Here is a 26,299-nt window from a genome sequence, read left to right on the forward strand (position 1 = left end):
TGTCCCCCAAATATTCCTACAGGTCGCACAAGATCTGCCAGCAACCCTCTGATGGTTAAACTGCCGCAATCTCGGCTCTCTGCTCACCTTCACTCTTTCATTCCTCTTTTCTCCCGCCTCTGGAACAAACTCCCTCACTCCCTTCAATCCCACTCCTCCCTCCAGGTCTTTAAAACAGCTGTTCACCACCATCTCTTATCTTCCCCCATCCAAAACCTTGATCTTTTCTACCCCCGCTAATTCACCCCAGATCCACCTTGTTTGAAATTCCAACTTCTTTCCTGGAAGTCCTGGCAGTGTCCATATGTTTTATACCTCTCCCACCGCCCCCTTCCCACGCCCCCCCCCCAAAGCCCTCGCCCTCTCTCAGATCTCTCGATGTCTCCATGTCTCTCGGTCCCTGCTCTCAAATGTTGTGTTTGTGTCCTTCCCCCTCTATCCCCATCTTGTCTACCGCTCCCTATGTTATATGTTTTATGTGTCGGTTTGTCTTTCTGTGTGATTAATGTTCGCTCTTTCACGAGCCTCGATCTTGTATACAAAAAAAAAAAAAAAAAATTGGTTGATTTGTCATTGGTGAGCTGTGGAAGAGGTAAATTGGTTGATTTCTCACTGGTGAGCTGTGAAAGAGGTAAATTGGTTGATTTCTCATTGGTGAGCTGTGGAAGAGGTAAATTGGTTGATTTCTCACTGGTGAGCTGTGAAAGAGGTAAATTGGTTGATTTGTCATTGGTGAGCTGTGAAAGATGCAAATTGGTTGATTTCTCACTGGTGAGCTGTGAAAGAGGTAAATTGGTTGGTTTCTCATTGCTGAGCTGTATGAATATGAATGATCGTTTTAATGCCATTTTCCCCGCTAGAGCAGGGGTTAGCCTTGCGGGGCCCATGACAATCATGGTTCCCTGTTTTGAGGCAATGGTTTTTTTTTTTGGTTTTTTTTTTTTTTTAATGTGAAAGAGGTAAATTGGTTGATTTCTCACTGGTGAGCTGTGAAAGAGGTAAATTGGTTGATTTGTCATTGGTGAGCTGTGGAAGAGGTAAATTGGTTGATTTCTCACTGGTGAGCTGTGAAAGAGGTAAATTGGTTGATTTGTCATTGGTGAGCTGTGGAAGAGGTAAATTGGTTGATTTCTTATTGGTGAGCTGTGAAAGAGGTAAAAGGAGTGATTTGTCACTGGTGAGCTGTATGAATATGAATGATCGTTTTAATGCCATTTTCCCCGCTAGAGCAGGGGTTAGCCTTGCGGGCCCCATGACAATCATGGTTCCCTGTTTTGAGGCAATGGTTTTTTTTGTTTGTTTTTTTTAATGTGGAAGAGGTAAATTGGTTGATTTCTCACTGGTGAGCTGTGAAAGAGGTAAATTGGTTGATTTGTCATTGGTGAGCTGTGGAAGAGGTAAATTGGTTGATTTCTCACTGGTGAGCTGTGAAAGAGGTAAATTGGTTGATTTGTCATTGGTGAGCTGTGGAAGAGGTAAATTGGTTGATTTCTCACTGGTGAGCTGTGAAAGAGGTAAATTGGTTGATTTCTCACTGGTGAGCTGTGAAAGAGGTAAATTGGTTGATTTCTCACTGGTGAGCTGTGAAAGAGGTAAATTGGTTGGTTTCTCATTGGTGAGCTGTGAAAGAGGTAAATTGGTTGGTTTCTCATTGGTGAGCTGTGAAAGAGGTAAATTGGTTGATTTCTCACTGGTGAGCTGTGAAAGAGGTAAATTGGTTGATTTGTCATTGGTGAGCTGTGAAAGAGGTAAATTGGTTCATTTCTCACTGGTGAGCTGTGAAAGAGGTAAATTGGTAGATTTCTCAATGGTGAGCTGTGAAAGAGGAAAATTGGTTTATTTCTCACGGGTGAGCTGTGAAAGAGATAAAAGGAGTGATTTCTCAATGGTGAGTTGTGAAAGAGGTAAATTGGTTGATTTCTCAATGGTGAGCTGAGAAAGAGGTAAATTGGTTGGTTTCTCAATGGTGAGCTGAGAAAGAGGTAAATTGGTTGGTTTCTCAATGGTGAGCTGTGAAAGAGGTAAATTGGTTGATTTCTCACTGGTGAGCTGTGAAAGAGGTAAATTGGGTGATTTGTCACTTGTGAGCTGTGAAAGAGGTAAATTGGGTGATTTGTCACTTGTGAGCTGTGAAAGAGGTAAATTGGGTGATTTGTCACTTGTGAGCTGTGAAAGAGGTAAATTGGGTGATTTGTCACTTGTGAGCTGTGAAAGAGGCAAATTGGGTGATTTGTCATTGGTGAGCTGTGAAAGAGGTAAATTGGGTGATTTGTCACTTGTGAGCTGTGAAAGAGGCAAATTGGTTGATTTCTCATTGGTGAGCTGTGAAAGAGGTAAATTGGTTGATTTCTCATTGGTGAGCTGTGAAAGAGGCAAATTGGTTGATTTCTCATTGGTGAGCTGTGAAAGAGGTAAATTGGGTGATTTGTCATTGGTGAGCTGTGAAAGAGGTAAATTGGTTGGTTTCTCATTGGTGAGCTGTGAAAGAGGCAAATTGGTTGATTTCTCACTGGTGAGCTGTGAAAGAGGTAAATTGGTTGGTTTCTCACTGGTGAGCTGTGAAAGATGCAAATTGGTTGGTTTCTCACTGGTGAGCTGTGAAAGAGATAAATTGGTTGGTTTCTCATTGGTGAGCTGTGAAAGATGCAAATTGGTTGGTTTCTCACTGGTGAGCTGTGAAAGAGATAAATTGGTTGGTTTCTCATTGGTGAGCTGTGAAAGATGCAAATTGGTTGGTTTTTCACTGGTGAGCTGTGAAAGAGGTAAATTGGTTGATTTGTCATTGGTGAGTTGTGAAAGAGGTAAATTGGTTGATTTGTCATTGGTGAGCTGTGAAAGAGGAAAATTGGTTGGTTTCTCATTGGTGAGCTGTGAAAGAGGAAAATTGGTTGGTTTCTCATTGGTGAGCTGTGAAAGAGGTAAATTGGTTGGTTTCTCACTGGTGAGCTGTGAAAGAGGTAAATTGGTTGATTTGTCATTGGTGAGCTGTGAAAGAGGTAAATTGGTTGATTTGTCATTGGTGAGCTGTGAAAGAGGTAAATTGTTTGGTTTCTCATTGGTGAGCTGTGAAAGATGCAAATTGGTTGGTTTCTCATTGGTGAGCTGTGAAAGATGCAAATTGGTTGGTTTCTCACTGGTGAGCTGTGAAAGAGGTAAATTGGTTGATTTGTCATTGGTGAGCTGTGAAAGAGGTAAATTGGTTGATTTGTCATTGGTGAGCTGTGAAAGAGGTAAATTGTTGGTTTCTCATTGGTGAGCTGTGAAAGAGGCAAATTGGTTGATTTGTCATTGGTGAGCTGTGAAAGAGGTAAATTGGTTGGTTTCTCATTGGTGAGCTGTGAAAGATGCAAATTGGTTGGTTTCTCACTGGTGAGCTGTGAAAGATGCAAATTGGTTGGTTTCTCACTGGTGAGCTGTGAAAGAGGTAAATTGGTTGGTTTCTCATTGGTGAGCTGTGAAAGATGCAAATTGGTTGGTTTCTCACTGGTGAGCTGTGAAAGAGGTAAATTGGTTGGTTTCTCATTGGTGAGCTGTGAAAGATGCAAATTGGTTGGTTTCTCACTGGTGAGCTGTGAAAGAGGTAAATTGGTTGGTTTCTCACTGGTGAGCTGTGAAAGAGGTAAATTGGGTGATTTGTCATTGGTGAGCTGTGAAAGAGGTAAATTGGTTGATTTATCATTGGTGAGCTGTGAAAGAGGTAAATTGGGTGATTTGTCATTGGTGAGCTGTGAAAGAGGTAAATTGGGTGATTTGTCATTGGTGAGCTGTGAAAGAGGTAAATTGGTTGATTTATCATTGGTGAGCTGTGAAAGAGGTAAATTGGTTGATTTGTCATTGGTGAGCTGTGAAAGAGGTAAATTGGTTGGTTTCTCATTGGTGAGCTGTGAAAGAGGTAAATTGGGTTCATCACCTGACGTGACGTGGTATCTCGGAGGTATGCTGACGCCGAGGGAACCGTACTCGTGCAATTTCAAACTTCGTGCACGAAAATGACAAATGGCAAAGATCTGAGGGTGACGCCACTGTAACCCCCCTTTTCAAATGGGGCTCCATGGGGGGTTCATGTCAAGACGTTCGCAAACGAGTAAAAAGTCATTATGAATGGTGATGAAGGCCGACATTTTGACGGTGTCGCTTTAACCTTTGAATTTCTACACTCAAATGAGGCTCGCAGTGGAGCTTGTACATAAATCACTTGCATGACAAGGACATTAAGAGACATCAGTGTACCTCTGTATGCATTACAAGGACAAAAGGAGAAAACGCACCAAGAAGCACCCTATTTTATGTGTGTACCTGGGATTTGAACCTGGGATCATCAGTTGACCGCTTATGTGCCCAGTTGGTGGCTCCAAGCATTGTAAGCCGTTGTTTGCCGCCTCGGTGCCTCCCCATGGACACACAGGTGCTCATCAAAGAGGATTTTATACCTGTAAATAATATTTTACAACTTTGGAGCTGAGCCTTCGTCCTTGGGGCAATTTTACAGGTGACCTACATTTTGGTTTTCATTGTGATCGTTTTGTCGACTTTGCCATTCGCATTTTCCTCGAGCCTCGACCTCTGCATGAGAATGCTTAGAACGTTGGAGAGGAGGCTGTTCTCATGTGTAGACAAAAATACCATCAATTCTGACTCTTTCCTTTCATCTTTCCCCCACGCACAAGGTAGACCTTTGTTGGTTGCAATCTCCCAAGGTGTTTGAGAAAGCAAAAAGTCCACGACGAACGTACAGCTGTGTCACCTCGTTCATGAATCTTTAAAGTTTTCATTTTCATTTCAAAATTGTCATGTTTTCCAGTTATAGGTGCAACAACATTTTCAGATATTCTCATTGGAAGCGTTGTTGTCAAGGTCTCCTTCCAAAATTCCTTCCATACCCTGGCCAACATCCAATGGTAGTTTGCTTGTTATACAACATTGCCGGTACCTCTTTGTAATACTCTATGAGGTTTGCTGGTACCTCTTTATAATACTCTGTGAGGTTGCTGGCACCTCTGTCATACTCCATGAGGTTGCTGGTACCTCTTTTTAATACTCCATGAGGTTGCGGGTACCTCTTTTTAATACTCCATGAGGTAGCTGGTACCTCTTTGTAATACTCCATGAGGTTCCTGGTATCTCTTTGTAATACTCCATGAGGTTGCTAGTACCTCTTTGTAATACTCCGTGACGTTGCTGGTACCTCTTTGCAATACTCTGTGAGGTTGCTGGTACCTCTTTGTAATACTCCATGAGGTTTTGTAATACTCTGTGAGGTTGCTGGTACCTCTTTTTAATACTCCATTAGGTTGCCGGTACCTCTTTGTAATACTCTATGAGGTTGCTGGTACCTCTTTGTAATACTCCATGAGGTTGCTGGTACCTCTTTGTAATACTCTGTGAGGTTGCCGGTACCTCTTTGTAATACTCCATGAGGTTGCTGGTACCTCTTTGTAATACTCCATGAGGTTGCTGGTACCTCTTTGTATTACACCATGAGGTTGCTGGTACCTCTTTGTAATACTCTGTGAGGTTGCCGGTACCTCTTTGTAAGACTCTATGAGGTTGCTGGTACCTCTTTGTAATACTCCATGACGTTGCGGGTACCTCTTTGTAATACTCTGTGAGGTTGCCGGTGCCTCTTTGTAATACTCTATGAGGTTGCTGGTACCTCTTTGTAATACTCCATGAGGTTGCTGGTACCTCTTTGTAATACTCTGTGAGGTTGCCGGTACCTCTTTGTAATACTCCATGAGGTTGCTTGTAGCTCTTTGTAATACTCCATGAGGTTGCTAGTACCTCTTTGTAATACTCCGTGACGTTGCTGGTACCTCTTTGCAATACTCTGTGAGGTTGCTGGTACCTCTTTGTAATACTCCATGAGGTTTTGTAATACTCCATGAGGTTGCTGGTACCTCTTTTTAATACTCCATTAGGTTGCCGGTACCTCTTTGTAATACTCTATGAGGTTGCTGGTACCTCTTTGTAATACTCCATGAGGTTGCTGGTACCTCTTTGTAATACTCTGTGAGGTTGCCGGTACCTCTTTGTAATACTCCATGAGGTTGCTGGTACCTCTTTGTAATACTCCATGAGGTTGCTGGTACCTCTTTGTATTACACCATGAGGTTGCTGGTACCTCTTTGTATTACACCATGAGGTTGCTGGTACCTCTTTGTATTGCACCATGAGGTTGCTGGTACCTCTTTGTAATACTCCATGAGGTTTCTGGTACCTTTTTGTAATACTCCATGAGGTTGCTGGTACCTCTTTGTATTACACCATGAGGTTGCTGGTACCTCTTTGTATTACACCATGAGGTTCCTGGTACCTCTTTGTATTACACCATGAGGTTGCTGGTACCTCTTTGTATTACACCATGAGGTTGCTGGTACCTCTTTGTATTACACCATGAGGTTCCTGGTACCTCTTTGTATTACACCATGAGGTTGTTATCACTCCACTCGCTCCAACTCGCACAGATATGAAAATCATTTCCTTCACTTTCTAAGTTCTCTTGTAATTTTGAGCTCCTTGGATTTGATCATTTTTGTTCTTTCTGAAACATTTGGATCAAATTCATTTCGTCGTGTGTCTTCACTCCGCAATGTGCCATCCTTGTTTTTTTCTGTCTGCTATATCTGTGGTGACAATGCCTTGTTTTCAATGTTCTGGATGGAATGATCAGATCGCATGTGCGTGGGATGTCATAAACGCCCTCTACCTGGGACCCACTTCCACATCCTGTTAGGCACTGGAACGATGGAAGTTTTTTTTTACACATTTGCCAATGGATTACCCTGCACATGCTGTAATGTGTTTGTTTTGACACTCTTTGCATCGTGCAAATAGGTCATTGGCCCTTTCTCTTTCCATTTATCAGAATGTGCATATATACATTTCACTCACCCCTGCCAATTTGTTTATGTCGTGTCCTTGATGTTGGCCATTTATTATATAAATCCTGCTTTGTTTGTCTTGTCGTTTGTGAAAACTTTTTCTTTGGTTCCAGCATGAGCCTTGGGCGATGCACAAATCAAGTTATTCACCGCTCTTACATAGGAGGAAGTGATATGAGAAGTGACAGAAGAAGTGGGAGGTGGAGGCCTGATTAGTTGGAGTGAGGGATAGTACACTGACCTAAATGAGAAATCGTTATCGGAATGAATATAATTCACACATTGCATTAGATTGGACATGTATGCATGCTGGAGAGAGATCCAACATATGATGATGATGATGATGATGATGATGACGATGATGATGATGATGATGATGATGAATGATGATGATGATGATGATGACGAGGACGACGACGACGACGACGACGACGACGACGACGACCACTCCTTTTTGCATCTTCATTTTGCATCTTTTTGCATGAAGCAGTTTCTTGGCTAGCGGGCACAATCCTGAACAGGTCACCACTCTGACGAAGGATACCCCAATGGCTCATTCATCTCACCAAGCTGGTACTCATTTTGCCAACCTCGGAAGGATAGCAGGCTGAGTCAACCAACGTGGTGTTAATTCAACTGTTGACAGAGGCTTTAACTCAGGCCCTTGTGATCTTAAGCCAGCCACCTCAACCAACATATGTTAGCATGGCAATAAAAACGGTTTGGCAGTAATATAACTTGTTAATAATGCCAGCGTTGCCATGACAACAGTAATTGTTACAGTTCATGTTCAACACAATGGGTTTTAGCTCAACCAAATGTAAAGGCCCTGTTGTCGCACTGCAATATGCACATCTCGTGCATTCTGGATCATTGCAGTTCACCATCTTCCTCACGACCTCAAACAATGCGACAAACTACCGTCACACACTGGTATATCACCACAAGGGGACAAATTGGAGGAGTTAAGATCAAGGTAAGTCGTTGCAAACCGAGCATAGTTCCTCCAGCACAACCCTTGCGGCAAATTGTCCCAAAAATGGATCTTTAATGTCACTATTTCTGACTTGCTCCCATTGCTCAGGTTATTTTGTATATTATGTTATTATGTCCGTTATTTTGTCAAGGCACTCGTCTCATGATTGGCTTTATGGAGCAATTGCAAAAATGTTTTGCGCATTTTCTCTCCTTTGTTCTTCAGCGAAAAACATTTTTGCACATTTCTGCACATTTTTGCACATTTTTTTTTTTTTTTTTTTTTGTATACAAGATCGAGGCTCGTGAAAGAGCGAACATTAATCACACAGAAAGACAAACAGACACATAAAACAAATAACATCGGGAGCGGTAGACAAGATGGGGAGAGAGGGGGAAGGACACAAACACAACATTTGAGAGCATGGACCGAGAGACATGGAGACATCGAGAGATCTGTGGGAGGGAGAGGGCTTTGGGGGGGGAGGCATGTGAAGGGGGGGAGGCATGTGAAGGGGGGGAGGCATGTGAAGGGGGGGGGGGGGGGTGGGAGAGGTATAAACATTTGGACACTGCCAGGATTTCCAGGAAATAAGTTGGAATTTCAAACAAGGTGGATCTGGGGTGAATTAGTGGGGGTAGAAAAGATCAAGGTTATGGATGGGGGAAGATAAGAGATGGTGGTGAACAGCTGTTTTAAAGACCTGGAGGGAGGAGTGGGATTGAAGGGAGTGAGGGAGTTTGTTCCACAGGCGGGAGAAAAGAGGAATGAAAGAGTGAAGGTGAGCAGAGAGCCGAGATTTCGGCAGTTTAACCATCAGAGGGTTGCTGGCAGATCTTGTGCGACCTGTAGGAATATTTGGGGGACAGAGCACAGAGAGAGCTGGGGGAGCATTTCTGCACATTTTTGCACATTTCTGCACATTTCTGCACATTTTTGCACATTTATGCACATTTTTGCACATTTCTGCACATTTTTGCACATTTCTTTCTTCATACAACTTTCAACTCTGTATTTTATATATTATATTGCTATCACAAAATCGACAGTCTTCCCTCTTTTGCGATTACAATTTACAGCAAGAACACCATGATTTTCGACCCATAATTCTTGGAAACAGAACTCGAGGTTTGCTGGAACAATTAATTCAACAAGAGAGAGGAATCAGATATTGCAGACCCTCGCCAGGAGGTGATTTTTAGTTGTTTTTATGGCTTTTGTGTTAAAACAAATATGGCGGCCAAACCACGTCATCATTAAAAAAAAGTTCTCCACCAATTTATCCATGCTCGCCACGGATAAAAACATGATGCGGTCAGATGCTCGCCACGGATAAAAACATGATGCTGTCAGATGCTCGCCACGGATAAAAACATGATGCGGTCAGATGCTCGCCACGGATAAAAACATGATGCTGTCAAATTCTCGCCACGGATAAAAACATGATGCTGTCAGATGCTCGCCACGGATAAAAACATGAGGCTGTCAGATGCTCGCCACAGATAAAAACATGATGCTGTCAAATTCTCGCCACGGATAAAAACATGATGCTGTCAGATGCTCGCCACGGATAAAAACATGAGGCTGTCAGATGCTCGCCATGGATAAAAACATGATGCTGTCAGATGCTCGCCATGGATAAAAACATGATGCTGTCAAATTCTCGCCACGGATAAAAACATGAGGCTGTCAGATACTCGCCACGGATAAAAACATGATGCTGTCAGATGCTCGCCACGGATAAAAACATGAGGCTGTCAGATGCTCGCCACGGATAAAAACATGATGCTGTCAGATGCTCGCCACGGATAAAAACATGAGGCTGTCAGATGCTCGCCACGGATAAAAACATGAGGCTGTCAGATGCTCGCCATGGATAAAAACATGAGGCTGTCAGATGCTCGCCACGTATAAAAACATGAGGCTGTCAGATGCTCGCCATGGATAAAAACATGATGCTGTCAGATGCTCGCCACGGATAAAAACATGAGGCTGTCAGATGCTCGCCACGGATAAAAACATGATGCTGTCAGATGCTCGCCACGGATAAAAACATGAGGCTGTCAGATGCTCGCCACGGATAAAAACATGAGGCTGTCAGATGCTCGCCACGGATAAAAACATGAGGCTGTCAGATGCTCGCCACGTATAAAAACATGAGGCTGTCAGATGCTCGCCATGGATAAAAACATGAGGCTGTCAGAAGCTCACCACGGATAAAAACATATTGCTGTCAGATGCTCGACATGGATAAAAACATGAGGCTGTCAGATGCTCGCCATGGATAAAAACATGGGGCTGTCAGAAGCTCGCCATGGATAAAAACATGAGGCTGTCAGATGCTCGCCATGGATAAAAACATGAGGCTGTCAGAAGCTCGCCACGGATAAAAACATATTGCTGTCAGATGCTCGACATGGATAAAAACATGAGGCTGTCAGATGCTCGCCATGGATAAAAACATGAGGCTGTCAGAAGCTCGCCATGGATAAAAACATGAGGCTGTCAGAAGCTCGCCATGGATAAAAACATGAGGCTGTCAGATGCTCGCCACGGATAAAAACATATTGCTGTCAGATGCTCGACATGGATAAAAACATGAGGCTGTCAGATGCTCGCCATGGATAAAAACATGAGGCTGTCAGAAGCTCGCCATGGATAAAAACATGAGGCTGTCAGAAGCTCGCCATGGATAAAAACATGAGGCTGTCAGAAGCTCGCCATGGATAAAAACATGAGGCTGTCAGATGCTCGACATGGATAAAAACATGAGGCTGTCAGATGCTCGCCACGGATAAAAACATGATGCTGTCAGATGCTCGCCACGGATAAAAACATGATGCTGTCAAATTCTCGCCACGGATAAAAACATGAGGCTGTCAGAAGCTCGCCATGGATAAAAACATGAGGCTGTCAGATGCTCGACATGGATAAAAACATGATGCTGTCAGATGCTCGCCACGGATAAAAACATGATGCTGTCAGATGCTCGCCACGGATAAAAACATGATGCTGTCAAATTCTCGCCACGGATAAAAACATGAGGCTGTCAGAAGCTCGCCATGGATAAAAACATGAGGCTGTCAGAAGCTCGCCATGGATAAAAACATGAGGCTGTCAGATGCTCGCCACGGATAAAAACATGATGCTGTCAGATGCTCGCCATGGATAAAAACATGATGCTGTCAAATTCTCGCCACGGATAAAAACATGAGGCTGTCAGATGCTCGCCACGGATAAAAACATGATGCTGTCAGATGCTCGCCACGGATAAAAACATGATGCTGTCAAATTCTCGCCACGGATAAAAACATGAGGCTGTCAGAAGCTCGCCATGGATAAAAACATGAGGCTGTCAGATGCTCGACATGGATAAAAACATGATGCTGTCAGATGCTCGCCACGGATAAAAACATGATGCTGTCAGATGCTCGCCACGGATAAAAACATGATGCTGTCAAATTCTCGCCACGGATAAAAACATGAGGCTGTCAGAAGCTCGCCATGGATAAAAACATTAGGCTGTCAGAAGCTCGCCATGGATAAAAACATGAGGCTGTCAGAAGCTCGCCATGGATAAAAACATGAGGCTGTCAGAAGCTCGCCATGGATAAAAACATGATGCTGTCAAATTCTCGCCACGGATAAAAACATGAGGCTGTCAGAAGCTCGCCATGGATAAAAACATGAGGCTGTCAGAAGCTCGCCATGGATAAAAACATGAGGCTGTCAGATGCTCGCCACGGATAAAAACATGAGGCTGTCAGAAGCTCGCCATGGATAAAAACATGAGGCTGTCAGATGCTCGCCATGGATAAAAACATGATGCTGTCAAATTCTCGCCACGGATAAAAACATGAGGCTGTCAGATGCTCGCCACGGATAAAAACATGATGCTGTCAAATTCTCGCCACGGATAAAAACATGAGGCTGTCAGATGCTCGCCACGGATAAAAACATGATGCTGTCAAATTCTCGCCACGGATAAAAACATGAGGCTGTCAGATGCTCGCCACGGATAAAAACATGAGGCTGTCAGAAGCTCGCCATGGATAAAAACATGAGGCTGTCAGATGCTCGCCATGGATAAAAACATGATGCTGTCAAATTCTCACCACGGATAAAAACATGAGGCTGTCAGATGCTCGCCACGGATAAAAACATGATGCTGTCAAATTCTCGCCACGGATAAAAACATGAGGCTGTCAGAAGCTCGCCATGGATAAAAACATGAGGCTGTCAGATGCTCGCCACGGATAAAAACATATTGCTGTCAGATGCTCGACATGGATAAAAACATGAGGCTGTCAGATGCTCGCCATGGATAAAAACATGAGGCTGTCAGAAGCTCGCCATGGATAAAAACATGAGGCTGTCAGAAGCTCGCCATGGATAAAAACATGATGCTGTCAAATTCTCGCCACGGATAAAAACATGAGGCTGTCAGAAGCTCGCCATGGATAAAAACATGAGGCTGTCAGATGCTCGACATGGATAAAAACATATTGCTCTCAGACGCTCACCACGGATAAAAACAGCACGGACACTTTATAATAAAGCATCACACACACAGAAGCAGCACACAAAATCATACATAGTAATATTTATTGAAGCAAGAGATAACTACCTATATAAAAGTACACGGAAGGAGCACACGAACGACAACAACAACAACAACAACAACAACAACAAATGGAGCAACAACAACAATACTACTTGTTATAAAATGTCTTATTTTCGAGTGTGTTCCTTCATTTTCATCCTCATTGAGATTCACAGATAGACATGCAATATGTCTGTGAAGTGCAACATGTCTTTCAATTAAAGCCGTCAGTAAATCAATTGGTGGCATTGCTGGCATTTATAATAACATCCAATTCAGTCTGTCTGTCTGTTTGTCCGTTTTGCAGCTCTTTCGAAACCACGGATCATACAAAGTTGAAAACAGCAGCACGCTAATTGTCATCGATCCAGGCAGTACAGGGTTCGAAAAAATTTGAACTCTGCAAAAACACTTTCATGTTCCACGTCGATAAATGCCCAAAGAAGCATACACTATGCTTTGCGTGGCTTGGCATCAAGTCATGTGCTGCTGTGTGTTCTGTGATTGGCTCCTAGCAGGTGACATCAATACACTCTAACAGTGCAATATATCCCAATATGTAGATGTATACATACATATATGTTAGAGCTACCAACAATGCAACAAAAAGTGCGCTTGGGCCCATGTAGTCACAGCTCGGTACTCCCATTTTATATTTCCCTAATGGTTTAATTGAGTTTATAATTGACTGTAATTAGAACATGAAATAGCATTGAAAAGCAACTCCCACATTCCTTAAAAATAATTCCTTATCCATAAGATTGCAGGTGTGGATGTCTATTTTGATAGCAGCTTCCTAATAACGTGTCATTTTACCTAATAGCCTAATCAGTATGTTAAAAAAAACAAAATGGCTTCCAAGATTTTAGAGACTGCAACAGATTGTAAGTAAAGAAATTGCGGAGGTAATCTGTTGTTTTTTAAATCCCAAACTATAATAAACTAGAAGACACTCGGTGGAGCACCTACCTCTGCCAGGCTGACACGTTCACATTTCGTATCCCACCGATAGGCCAAATCCGAACCAAAATCGAATTGGCTTCTTATTGTCACCGAAGCAACTCATCTACCTAGTTTCGTCCTAATCTGTCCAGAACCTTTTCCAATATCTCGATATATATCGTTTTTGGCCCATCTCTCAATGGTGAACAAGAATGACCGACAACCTGCGGCAAGATGGTAACGAGCCGATTGGGAAACACACATTTAAATCACTCTTAAAAGATGAATAGTGTGATTGGGAAACACATTTAAATCACTCTCAAAAGATTAATAGTGTGATTGGGAAACACACATTTAAATTACTCTTAAAAGATGAATAGTGTGATTGGGAAACACATTTAAATCACTCTTAAAAGATGAATAGTGTGATTGGGAAACACACATTTAAATTACTCTTAAAAGATGAACAGTGTGATTGGGAAACACATTTAAATCACTCTTAAAAGATGAATAGTGTGATTGGGAAACACATTTAAATTACTCTTAAAAGATGAACAGTGTGATTGGGAAACACATTTAAATCACTCTTAAAAGATGAATAGTGTGATTGGGAAACACACATTTAAATCACTCTTAAAAGATGAATAGTGTGATTGGGAAACACACATTTAAATCACTCTTAAAAGATGAATAATGTGATTGGGAAACACACATTTAAATCACTCTTAAAAGATGAATAGTGTGATTGGGAAACACATTTAAATCACTCTTTAAAGATGAGTAGTGTGATAGGGAAAAACACATTTAAATCACACTTGAAAGATGAATAGTGTGATTGGGAAAAACACATTTAAATCACTCTTAAAAGATGAATAACGTGATTGGGAAACACATTTAAATCACTCTTTAAAGATGAGTAGTGTGATAGGGAAAAACACATTTAAATCACACTTGAAAGATGAATAGTGTGATTGGGAAAAACACATTTAAATCACTCTTAAAAGATGAATAACGTGATTGGGAAACACATTTAAATCACTCTTAAAAGATGGACAGTGTGATTGGGAAACACACATTTAAATCACTCTTAAATGATGAATCGTGTCATTGGGAAACACACATTTAAATCACTCTGAAAAGATGACAGTGTGATTGGGAAACACACATTTAAATCACTCTTAAAAGATGATCAGTGTGATTGGGAAACACATTTAAATCACTCTTAAAAGATGAACAGTGTGATTGGGAAACACATTTAAATCACTCTTAAAAGATGAACACTGTGATTGGGAAACACATTTAAATCACTCTTAAAAGATGAATAGTGTGATTGGGAAAAACACATTTAAATCACTCTTAAAAGATGAATAACGTGATTGGGAAACACATTTAAATCACTCTTAAAAGATGGACAGTGTGATTGGGAAACACACATTTAAATCACTCTTAAAAGATGAACAGTGTGATTGGGAAACACATTTAAATCACTCTTAAAAGATGAATCATGTGATTGGGAAACACACATTTAAATCACTCTTAAATGATGAATAGTGTGATTGGGAAACACACATTTAAATCGCTCATAAAAGATGAATAGTGTGATTGGGAAACACACATTTAAATCACTCTTAAAAGATGAATCGTGTCATTGGGAAACACACATTTAAATCACTCTGAAAAGATGACAGTGTGATTGGGAAACACACATTTAAATCACTCTTAAAAAATGAACAGTGTGATTGGGAAACACACATTTAAATCACTCTTAAAAGATGAACAGTGTGATTGGGAAACACATTTAAATCACTCTTAAAAGATGAACACTGTGATTGGGAAACACATTTAAATCACTCTTAAAAGATGAATAGTGTGATTGGGAAACACACATTTAAATCACTCTTAAAAGATTAAGTCGCCACCTTTTATCCACGTCACCCTCACCACGGTTATATCAGAACGAGCTGATTCGTCACATGGTCACTGATTATTTAACCCCAATATGGGGCCGTTCAAAAATTGAGTAATGCTATTCTTTTAGGAAGCCATTGTACCGAGCCTGGTGATGGGCTTCGTTAAACATTACTAGTAATTTTAATTCGATTTTTCAGGGTACCTCATAATGAGTAACATTCGATCCAAACAAAGCCAATGGAAATCTGATGCGAAAACCCAGGCAGTGTATAATCAGCAGAGGCCTACAGGCCTCATCTCTTAGGCCCACCATAAAAATCAAGGTGGCGGCCATATTATTTTGTCTGGGTGCCTGGTGAGTGGAGTCCATCGACAAATGTGGGTGGGGTCTAACAGCTGTCTGACCAATGGGTGCACATCTCAAAGATCGACCCCCCAACAAGAACCACAATAACTGCACCAACAACCATGCAGAGCTCTTGTAGACATGTGACATGTCGCAGGTAAAAATCACTTTTAAAATTCTCAGATCTGGATCCGGATTTGGATTTTCACCAAAATGGAATCAATCCGTCCTTGTCCGCACACCCAACCTGTCCACTAGGTTTCGTCCAAATATTTTTACAACTTTTTGAGATATCCTGTTCACAGACAAACAAACAGACAGGGGTGAGAACATAACTCATGCCCACCTTTACCTTAGGTGATGGAGGTAATAACAGACCACATGAACCAGTATACTTGCAATTCTTCGATTTCGTAAGGAACAAACAGGAGTGAATACATAATCTCCATCCACCTTCGGGGGCGGAGGTAATTACTATTGTTGTTCGCTCCAACAACGTCCCAGCATGCATTAACTGAGGTTGTCTGCCATCTTCGGCTCAATAAACCTACTTCCAAAACTTGACACGAGCAAATTGTCTTGTTTCTTGAGTGCAAAGCGGAGATTCACAGGCGCCACTTGGGTCCGATAAGTGAGCTGCACGAATAAACCAGACAATGCATTAAGAGGAAGATTTTGCAAACAAAAAAGGCCTTAAGGTCGAAATGCATGACCGAGAAGTTTCGTGTTTTGAATGAGGAAGAGTGTACTTTGCTTTTGCTCTCATCCTGTATTTTGATTTATGCTGCTATTCCTCTTTACACTCATCCCTCAGATTAAACTATTATCGATTTGTTTGTTTCATCGTCTGCAGAAGCTGTGCGACTCCTTTTCTTGTATTCGTTTTAATCATAGTTTGCTGCTACGTTTTCCCAGCAATATGATGGCTCTGTGCAGAGTTCCTGATCTGTAGTTCGAGAAAAATAAAATAATTTTAGTTTCGGGCTTAAAATCCCCCCAAAAAACTTTTGTACAGGTGAGTCACAAAAATGTACCTGATTTGAAAATTTTATACGAAAAATCTTAGTCGGTAGAAGTGTCAAATATAGTGAATTAGGTAAGGTAAGCATTCAAATTGTTTGTAGCAAAGGTATTTTGACAATTCGATTTATTATTATTATTATTATTATTATTACTCCCGCCAGGGAGTAATGCATTCGCTCGTGTCCGTCCGTGTGTGTGTGTGTGTGCATATGTGTGTTCGTGTGTTTGTGAACAAGATATCTGGAAAAGTTCTGAACGGATTTGGATGAAAGTTGTTGGGATGATTGCCCTTGGGAGAAGGAAGAATTGATTACTTTTGGTGAAGCTCAGGATATTATTCCGGATCCAGGAATTTTTTGGGGGAATTTTTTTGGGAATTTTTTTTCTTTCTGTTTTACTGCATTAAAGCTTTTATTCTTATTCTTATTCTTATTCTTAAATGATGTTTTTCTCTAATTCCGAGATATATCAAAATTAATTCTCTGAAGTTAGGGCCTACTTTCTTGCTCCTTTATTGTTTTGGGGAGAGGGGATGTTAAACAAAACGTATTATTCCAACTTGACCCACGGCAGGAGTATGCGCTCTACTGAGTGGCATTCTAGTTAGGTTTACTCTCCATGAAATGGAGAGTAACCTATTATTACTGCTAGAGTTTTTCTTATTATTATTCTTCCACCCTATTTTGCACCTCCAAAAACTTTAAAAATTAATTTTCTCAGCAGCCGTTGGTCGGATTGACAGGAAATTTTCATCAAATGATCGGCGAGGCTCGTATAATTTTAAGTGCTAATTATGACGTCATAGGTACGTGGTATGGGCGCCATCTTGTAAAATACCTTCAAATTTGCCCCTCTATATCTCCGGAACGGCTGAATGGAAACATTTGAGTAATGGCTCATTCTAAAGAACTCTGCAATGGGAACAAAAAACTTGTGTATTGAGTATTTAAAAAATGCTAACGTTAAGAGGTTAGAATTCGTCAAACACAATTTTTTCTCCCCCGAAAATGAGATTTTTTCCCCAGATGCTAAGTTAAAAAACCTCAGAATGCAAAAAATTTCGAAGTCATACGTCACATGCTTCGGCCGCCATATTGTTTTGATTGAAAAGTCTGAAAAAACACTAAAATCCCATTTTATCCAAAACGCCTGAACAGATCGAGCCCAAACTTGGCATGCATAATCGCATACCCATGACGAACAAAAAGCCTCTGAGCACGACATCATCCATCACATGGTTTCAGAGTTATGACGTTTTAAAGCATAAACTAGAAAAGGTATCACCTCCATAATTTGTGAAGATATCGAGTGGAAACTTTACACAAATGTTCCTCATAGGGGGATGTTTCAATGTTACTTGAGACGTTTTGATAAGTCACATGGTTTGGCCACAATAAATAATGGAAGGAAAATCCTTAAAAGCTTCTAACTCTTGAACCACTGCATTGATCGACTTGAATTTTAATGCAATGTAGCGCTCATCAAGCGGAACAAGTGTGCAAAATTTCAAGATGATTGGATGGACGGTCTCGAAACTATAAGTCGTTATTGTTAAAAGAAGAAGAAACGCAACATTTTGTCCGACCAGGCCATGTCACCCAGTGCTATTGCCATTTTAAGTTTTAATTTCCTTTAAAAAACATTTTCTCTGCAATAATTGGACCAATTGAGATCAAATTTTCACCAGAGGAGTGACTCCATCTGTAGAATATTTTAATGGTAATTATGACGTCACTGGTCACGTGATTCGGCCGCCATATTGTTTTTCATGAAAACACGAAAATCCCTTTTTCTCTGCAATGGCTGAAAAGATCGAGGCCAAACTTTGCAGGCAGAATCGCATACCCATGACGAACAAAAAAGTCAGCGAGCATGACGTCATGTGTCACATGGTTTCAGAGTTATGACGTTTTTAAGCATGAACCTTTAAAACCTAGCTCCTCCCTCGTTTTTGATCCAATCGAGGGGAAACTTCACAGATCTGTTCAGCATGTCAGTCTACTAAAATGTCATTTTGGAATTTGCGATAGGTCACGTGGTTTGGCAGATATCGTTAATTAAACGAAGGAAAAAAAATGGTTATCTCTTGAATCGCTTTATTGATTGAGGTGAAACTTCACACTATAGTAGAAGTCATGAAGTGTAACAAGTGTGCAAAATTTCAAGATGATTGGATGTACAGTCTGGAAGCTAGAAGTTGTTATTGCGTGAAGAAGACGAGGCTTCGAGTGTGCAGATTTAATTATTTATCACATGTACAGACTGAAGGCATCATTGGACACGATCTCTCGCTGTCATTTTAACCTCAAAATTCTAATTTAAGATTTGTCAACAGCTGAGGTATATTAACAAACGAATAAAACAGATTTGGTCAAATTCTGACTTTTGTAACTCGATCGCATTTGACACAGAGTTGAAAGAAGCTGAGGAAGAAGAAACCTCGCATTGGCTTCTCAGACTAAATAAATAATTCTGGCTCTGCAATTTTCAGGTTTATTTTCTTTTAAAAATCGCTTTTTCTGCAATCATTGCATGGATTGACATGAAATTTTCACCATAGGTGCGCCTGGCATGAATAATCTTTTGAGGGTAATTATGACGTCACAGGTCACATGGTACGGCCGCCATCTTGTGAAAACCGAAATTTTTTACATCTCACTATCTACAAAAGCGCTGAGTAGAAACGATTGAGACATATCTCATTGCAAAGAACTATCCCTGGAGAATAAGCCTTGTGAATCATGTCATATGTGCCTCCATTATGACGTCATAATTCGACAAGTACAAAACTTCATCCGACAAGGATGAAATTTTTTGAGCATCATCTCGTGATAAATTGATGGAGAAAAAATAATAATAATGTGAAAGCAGGGTTGTTGTAAAGTGTGTGTGTGTGTGTGTGTGTGTGTGTGTGTGTGTGTGTGTGTGTGTGTGTGTGTGTGTGTGTGTGTGTGTGTGTGTGTGTGTGTGTGTGTGTGTTGGGGGTTGGGGGTGGGGAGTGTGTGTGTGTGTGTGTGTGTTGGGGGTGGTGGGTGGGGTGGGGGGATGTGTGCTTGTGTTTGTGTGGGGGGGTAGGCGAGAGGTCTGGGGATGTGTGTGTGTGTGTGTGTGTGTGTGTGTGTGTGTGTGTGTGTGTGTGTGTGTGTGTCGGGGTTGTATCCAAGGGGGTTGTGTCAAAGCTTGTCCACTGAAAGAGGGGTTGTATAAAAAGTGGGGTTGTATCAAAAGTGGGGTTGTATCAAAAGTGGGTGCGAGTAAACTGGTCATCACTGCCAGCAGTTTTAAAGTGGCAGTTCTAGTTATTATTATTCTTCTGCCCTATTTTGCACCTTCAAAAATTTAAAATTAATGTTCTTAGCAGCCGTTGGTTGGATTGACAGGAAATTTTCATCAAATAATCGGCAAAGCTCGTATAATTTTTAATGCTAATTATGATGTCATAGGTCACGTGGTATGGGCGCCATCTTGTAAAACACCTTCAACTTTGCCTCTCTATATCTCCGGAACGGCTGAATGGAAACATTTGAGTAATGGCTCATTCTAAAGAACTCTGCAATGGGAACACAAAACATGTTTAGTGAGTATATTAAAAATGCTAACGTTAAGATGCTAGAATTCGTCAAACATAATTTTTTCACCCCCGAAAATGATATTTTTTCCCAGATGCTTAGTTGAAAAAAACGCAGAATGCAAAGAATTTCGAAGTCATACGTCAATATGGTTCGGCCGCCATATTGTTTTGAGTGAAAAGTCTGAAAATAACACTAAAATACCATTTTCTCCATAACTCCTGAACAGATCGAGCCCAAACTTGGCATGCATAATCGCATACCCATGGCGAACAAAAACGTCATCGAGCACGATGTCATCCATCACATGGTTTCAGAGTTATGACGTTTTTAAATATAAACTAGAAATGGTATCTCCTCCATAATTTGTGAAGATATCGAGTGGAAACTATACACAATTGTTCCTCATGGGGGATGTTTCATTGTTACATGAGACGTTTTGAAAAGTTACATGGTTTGGCCACAATAAATAATGGAAGGAAAATCCTAAAAAAGCTTCTAACTCTTGAACCACTGCATTGATCGACTTGAATTTTTAATTCCTTCTGGAACCCATCAAGCCGAACAAGTGTGCAAAATTTGAAGATGATTGGATGTACGGTCTGGAAGCTAGAAGGTGTTGTTGCATGAAGAAGAAGAACCACAACACTTTTTCTCACCAGGCCATGTGACATAACCACTTCTTCGGATTTGGCAGTCGCTAGAGGGTGTTAACATTCGAATGCAACAAATCTGGGCAAATTCTGATGAATTTTCGTAAAACTACGCTATATTGTCATTTACATTGGAAAATAACATTGTAAAACTCTCTGCTGCCTCAGCTTTATTCTAGCTCTGAAGTTCATCCTGTCTTCACTTTTAGAGAGAAAGAGAGGTATCTGCAAGCAATGGTAATCTTTATTTGGTGGAAATCCGATGAAAAATGACGGAGTTATTCGAAATCTAACATTTTAAATTGATCGCATTTTCAAAGTGAATTCTTACTGATGTAAAATATCCATGCATGCCAGCACGTGTGTGTGTGTGTGTGTGTGTGTGTGTGTGTGTGTGTGTGTGTGTGTGTGTGTGTGTGTGTGTCAGGGGGGATGTGTGTGTGTGTGTGTGTATGGAGATGTGTGTGTGTGTGTGTGTGTGTGTGTGTGTGTCAGGGGGGATGTGTGTGTGTGTGTGTGTGTGTGTGTGTGTATGGAGATGTGTGTGTGTGTGTGTGTGTGTGTGTGTGTGTGTATGGAGATGTGTGTGTGTGTGTGTGTGTGTGTGTGTGTGTGTGTGTGTGTGTGTGTGTAGGGGGGGATGTGTGTGTGTGTGTGTGTGTATGGGGATGTGTGTGTGTGTGTGTGTGTCTGTGTGTGCGCGCGTGTGTGTGTGTGTGTGTGTGTGTGTGTGTGTGTGTGTGTGTGTGTGTGTGTGTGTGTGTGTATCGGGGTTGTATCCAAGGGGGTTGTGTCAAAGCATGTCCAATGAAAGTGGGGTTGTATCAAAAGTGGGTGCGAGTAAACCGTTCAACACTGCCCGCAGTTTTAAGTGGCAGTTCCAGTTATTATTATTATTGTTACCTCCCCACCAAAGGTGGATGGAGGTTATGTTTTCACCCCTGTTTGTCCGTTTGTTTATTTGTGAACAAAATATCTCAAAAAGTTGTGGACGGATTCGGACAAAATTTGGCAGGGATGTAGCGTATGTCACAAGGACGAAATGATTCGATTTTGGTGACGACCCGGATTCGGATCCGGCTAGAATAATTTTTTAAGTGATTCTTCACCATTGGGAGATGGGGCCAAAAATGATATGTAGCAGGATATCTCAAAAAGTTATGGATGGATTTGGACGAAACTTGGTGAACAGGTTGTGAGTGTGACAAGGAAGAATCGATTCAATGTTGGTGAAGATCTGAATATGGATTCCGATATGAGAATTATTTAATTTTCGACAAAATTTTGATTGTTCACCATTGAGTGATATGGCCAACCAGGCGGAGGTATGCTCTCTACTGTGTGCCGTTCTAGGTATTATTATTATTATTGCAGGTGAACCCTGGGCCAACTAACGACAGCAGAGCGAATCTTCATTGTCGAGGAGAATGTAGAGCTTTGATTGGAGTGAAATGTGTGTTCACGTAATGTATCAATCTCGAAGATTATCCATCGTATCGGTTCAAAGTGAAGATCTCTGTGAAGAACAACAATGCAGGACGCTCTGGACATCCGAGGAATATTGGAACTCCAGAGGCCGTAAACAGAATTAGCGAAGTGTTTGTATCCCAAGAAAATAAACACAGCACATTTCACATGGAATTGGAGTGTCCCAAAGGAGTGTCATTAGATGTGTTTAACTTGAGCTGAAGGCTTTGCCTTTGACAAATTCAATTGATGCAGAAATTATCCTCAGATAACGAGCGTCTACCTTATGAATGTTGGGTGCGATTTAGTATGATTGTTGATGAAGCAGAAATCAACAGACGACGCAGTTTCCATCGACAATTGTCGCATTTACCTGAATATGGTAAACAGAGAGAGTTGTTCGTTTTTGGGGACTAGAGAAACCAGGTCGGTAGTCTTCAGATCCATACCTTGTTTAAGAGCAGGATACTGAGACAGGGTTGCCTGTGAATGCAGAACGTTCCACACACCTGTTGAACACGTGTTTTCTGGAGTCATGTGAGTAACGTTCCTGCTGCTTGGTTTCAGCAGGTGCAGATTAATTTCCCATCGATCTGGATTTCCTTGGCCTCCAAGATCTCCAGACCTCTCACCTTTATATTTTTCTTCTGTGAAGATGTTTTAAGGATATTTTCAAAGAAAACCCAATAAATGAACATTCCTAAACTCAAATATGCTGTTAATGAGACCTATTTCCAGAGTGTCATGTGAAACACTTCCATCTGTATTCAGAAACTATTCGTAACTGTGCAGAGCCCAGTGGAGGGAATTGTGATACATTTGTTATAGTCAAACAAAACTTTATGATTTATTTTATGTATCATATATTTTATGAGTTATATAAAATAGCAGATTTAATAAATAATTAAAATGAAGTTCATTTTTGTGACTAACCCTGTCTTTAATGGCATGAGTTAACATTATATTGAACATAAAATCAGAATCGTTAGCATTGCGATTGAGCGTCCACCTTGAGAATGGGAAGTGACCGGTTCTGTCCCGGCCCTGGCCCGGTCATCCCAAACACTAAGAATGCCACATGCTACTTCCTCACCTGATGTTCAGCATTTGGAGTATTTTTTTATGTGAATAACAAATACATTACGATGTAATCCATAAATTATCATGCGGTAATACTATGGATAACAACAACGTTTCATAATCAGGCCATTTGATGTCATTCCCGTTATAAATCACAGCATTTCTGGAATATCAGGACCCGATGAGTTCATTTTTTGCTGTGAATCAAAATGGAATACTGTTCGGCCTGTTTATTACTATAACGAAGAGCAAGGAGAGATCATTTAATTTAATAACTGCCCTAAGTGTCTGGATTTATACAAATGTAAACTGCAGTGATGAAGGCATCTTCATTTGTGACCTCTATTTGACCTTTCATTTGTGACCCCTATTTGACCTTTCATTCAGACCTCTCACATTTATATTTTGACCTTTCATTTTGACATTTTATTATTTGACCTTTCATTCATGACCACTTATTTGACCTTTCATTCATGACCACTTATTTGACCTTTCATTTGAGACCCCTATTTGACCTTTCATTCATGACCATTATTTGACCTTTCATTTGAGACCCCTATTTGACCTTTCATTTGAGACCCCTATTTGACCTTTCATTTATGACCACTTATTTGACCTTTCATTTGTGACACCTATTTGACCTTTCATTCATGACCACTTATTTGACCTTTCATGTGTGACCCCTATTTGACCTTTGATTTATGACCACTTATTTGACCTTTCATTTGTGACCCCTATTTGACCTTTCATTCATGACCATTTATTTGACCTTTCATTTGAGACCCCTATTTGACCTTTCATTTGAGACCCCTATTTGACCTTTCATTCATGACCACTTATTTGACCTTTCATTTGTGACACCTATTTGACCTTTCATTCATGACCACTTATTTCACCTTTCATTTGTGACACCTATTTGACCTTTCATTCATGACCACTTATTTGACCTTTCATGTGTGACCCCTATTTGACCTTTCATTTATGACCACTTATTTGACCTTTCATTTGTGACCCCTATTTGACCTTTCATTCATGACCATTTATTTGACCTTTCATTTGAGACCCCTATTTGACCTTTCATTTGAGACCCCTATTTGACCTTTCATTCATGACCACTTATTTGACCTTTCATTTGTGACACCTATTTGACCTTTCATTCATGACCACTTATTTGACCTTTCATGTGTGACCACTATTTGACCTTTCATTCATGACCACTTATTTGACCTTTCATTTGTGACCCCTATTTAACCTTTCATTCATGACCACTTATTTGACCTTTCATTTGTGACCCCTATTTGACCTTTCATTCATGACCATTTATTTGACCTTTCATTTGAGACCCCTATTTGACCTTTCATTTGAGACCCACTATTTGACCTTTCATTCATGACCACTTATTTGACCTTTCATTTGTGACACCTATTTTACCTTTCATTCATGACCACTTATTTGACCTTTCATTTGTGACACCTATTTGACCTTTCATTCATGACCACTTATTTGACCTTTCATGTGTGACCCCTATTTGACCTTTCATTCATGACCACTTATTTGACCTTTCATTTGTGACACCTATTTGACCTTTCATGTGTGACCCCTATTTGACCTTTCATTCGTGACACTTATTTGACCTTTCATTCGTGACCCTTATTTGACCTTTCATTTGTGACCACGTTGACCTTTCATTTGTGAACCCTATTTGACCTTTCATTCGTGACCCATATTTGACGTTGAACCCAATACTTGTTTTGTTTGATATCGTTTTCTCTTCTTTTTGTTCCTATCAGGAATGTCAAAATCGTAATCCTGATTGTAAATCAAGGTGCTGATATATCTATATGATTTCAATTGATTTTAAGGAGTACCAGGTACCAGGTAAGTGTGACCAAATGTTTTACAAGTTAAAAACCACAATATGTCATGAAACCTGCTCTTCCCATGGAGAGTAGTTAATAAATTTGATTTAATCTAAAGTTTCACAGTCCCACAGGTGATTTCTATTTCCACTGTAAAGGTAGCAGGATTGAAGTGTAAACAACATAAAATGGTCTCGTGTAAATTATTTGCATCGTCTTTATTGATTCCGATTGTGACGTACAGTACTCTGTTGCCGAAGCATTTCCTTGGTAAGGGTTATACTGTGTGGTTTGCCATTGCTTTCGCAGTCGTGGTCAGTGCGGGTATTTGTAATTTGTTCAAGGTGCCGGCGATAGCTCGCCTGCTCTTCATGAAGAACACCGTAGAATCTTTAACGTCCATCCGGGGGACGGCACACATTTATATGAAACCACCTGCCTGTAAAATCACCTGCCGGGGTGACGGTTTATTGTGAAATCACCTGCCGGGTGACCGTTTATTGTGAAATCACCTGCCGGGGTGACGGTTTATTGTGAAATCACCTGCCGGGGTGACGGTTTATTGTGAAATCACCTGCCGGGGTGACGGTTTATTGTGAAATCACCTGCCGGGTGACCGTTTATTGTGAAATCACCTGCCGGGTGACCGTTTATTGTGAAATCACCTGCCGGGTGACGGCTTCTAGCTGGGTTGAGATTTGAATCCAAGCTAGACATTTTAGAGGCGAGTGTGCATACCTGTAGGGAGTGTAGGCCATCCTGCCAGCCACGATTATTTATTAGGCAAGTAAAATGTCAGGTAATAAAATTTTAAGTGTGCCAAGAAAGGTCTCAGGTTTTTTTTGTTTTGTTTTCTGAAGCCTCGTGACGCGGAGGCAAAAGCTTTGAGTTTTACATTCTCTATTTATTTTCCTTGTCTGTAATATGCAAATGTACAAGTTCAGAGTTAGATGATGTAAAGCAAAATATTGTTAACTAGATGGTATTTA

The 26,299-nt window shown here is 40.8% G+C and overlaps 1 protein-coding gene across 1 annotated transcript in view; it reads left to right on the forward strand.

Annotated features, from left to right (window-relative positions):
- The first annotated feature begins 6,361 nt into the window (after positions 1 to 6,361).
- LOC137439309 (transmembrane protein 132D) overlaps positions 6,362 to 26,299 on the forward strand; it is a 78,112-nt gene continuing 58,174 nt past the window's right edge. Inside the window, exon 1 of the mRNA XM_078767937.1 lies at positions 6,362 to 6,373. Within this exon, the coding sequence (XP_078624063.1) occupies positions 6,362 to 6,373 (12 nt within the window). The remainder of the gene's footprint in view (positions 6,374 to 26,299) is intronic.

Source organism: Myxine glutinosa, chromosome 14 (genome assembly GCF_964187855.1).
Source record: "Myxine glutinosa chromosome 14, kmMyxGlut1.1, whole genome shotgun sequence".
In the NCBI taxonomy this organism is placed as follows: Eukaryota; Metazoa; Chordata; class Myxini; order Myxiniformes; family Myxinidae; genus Myxine; species Myxine glutinosa.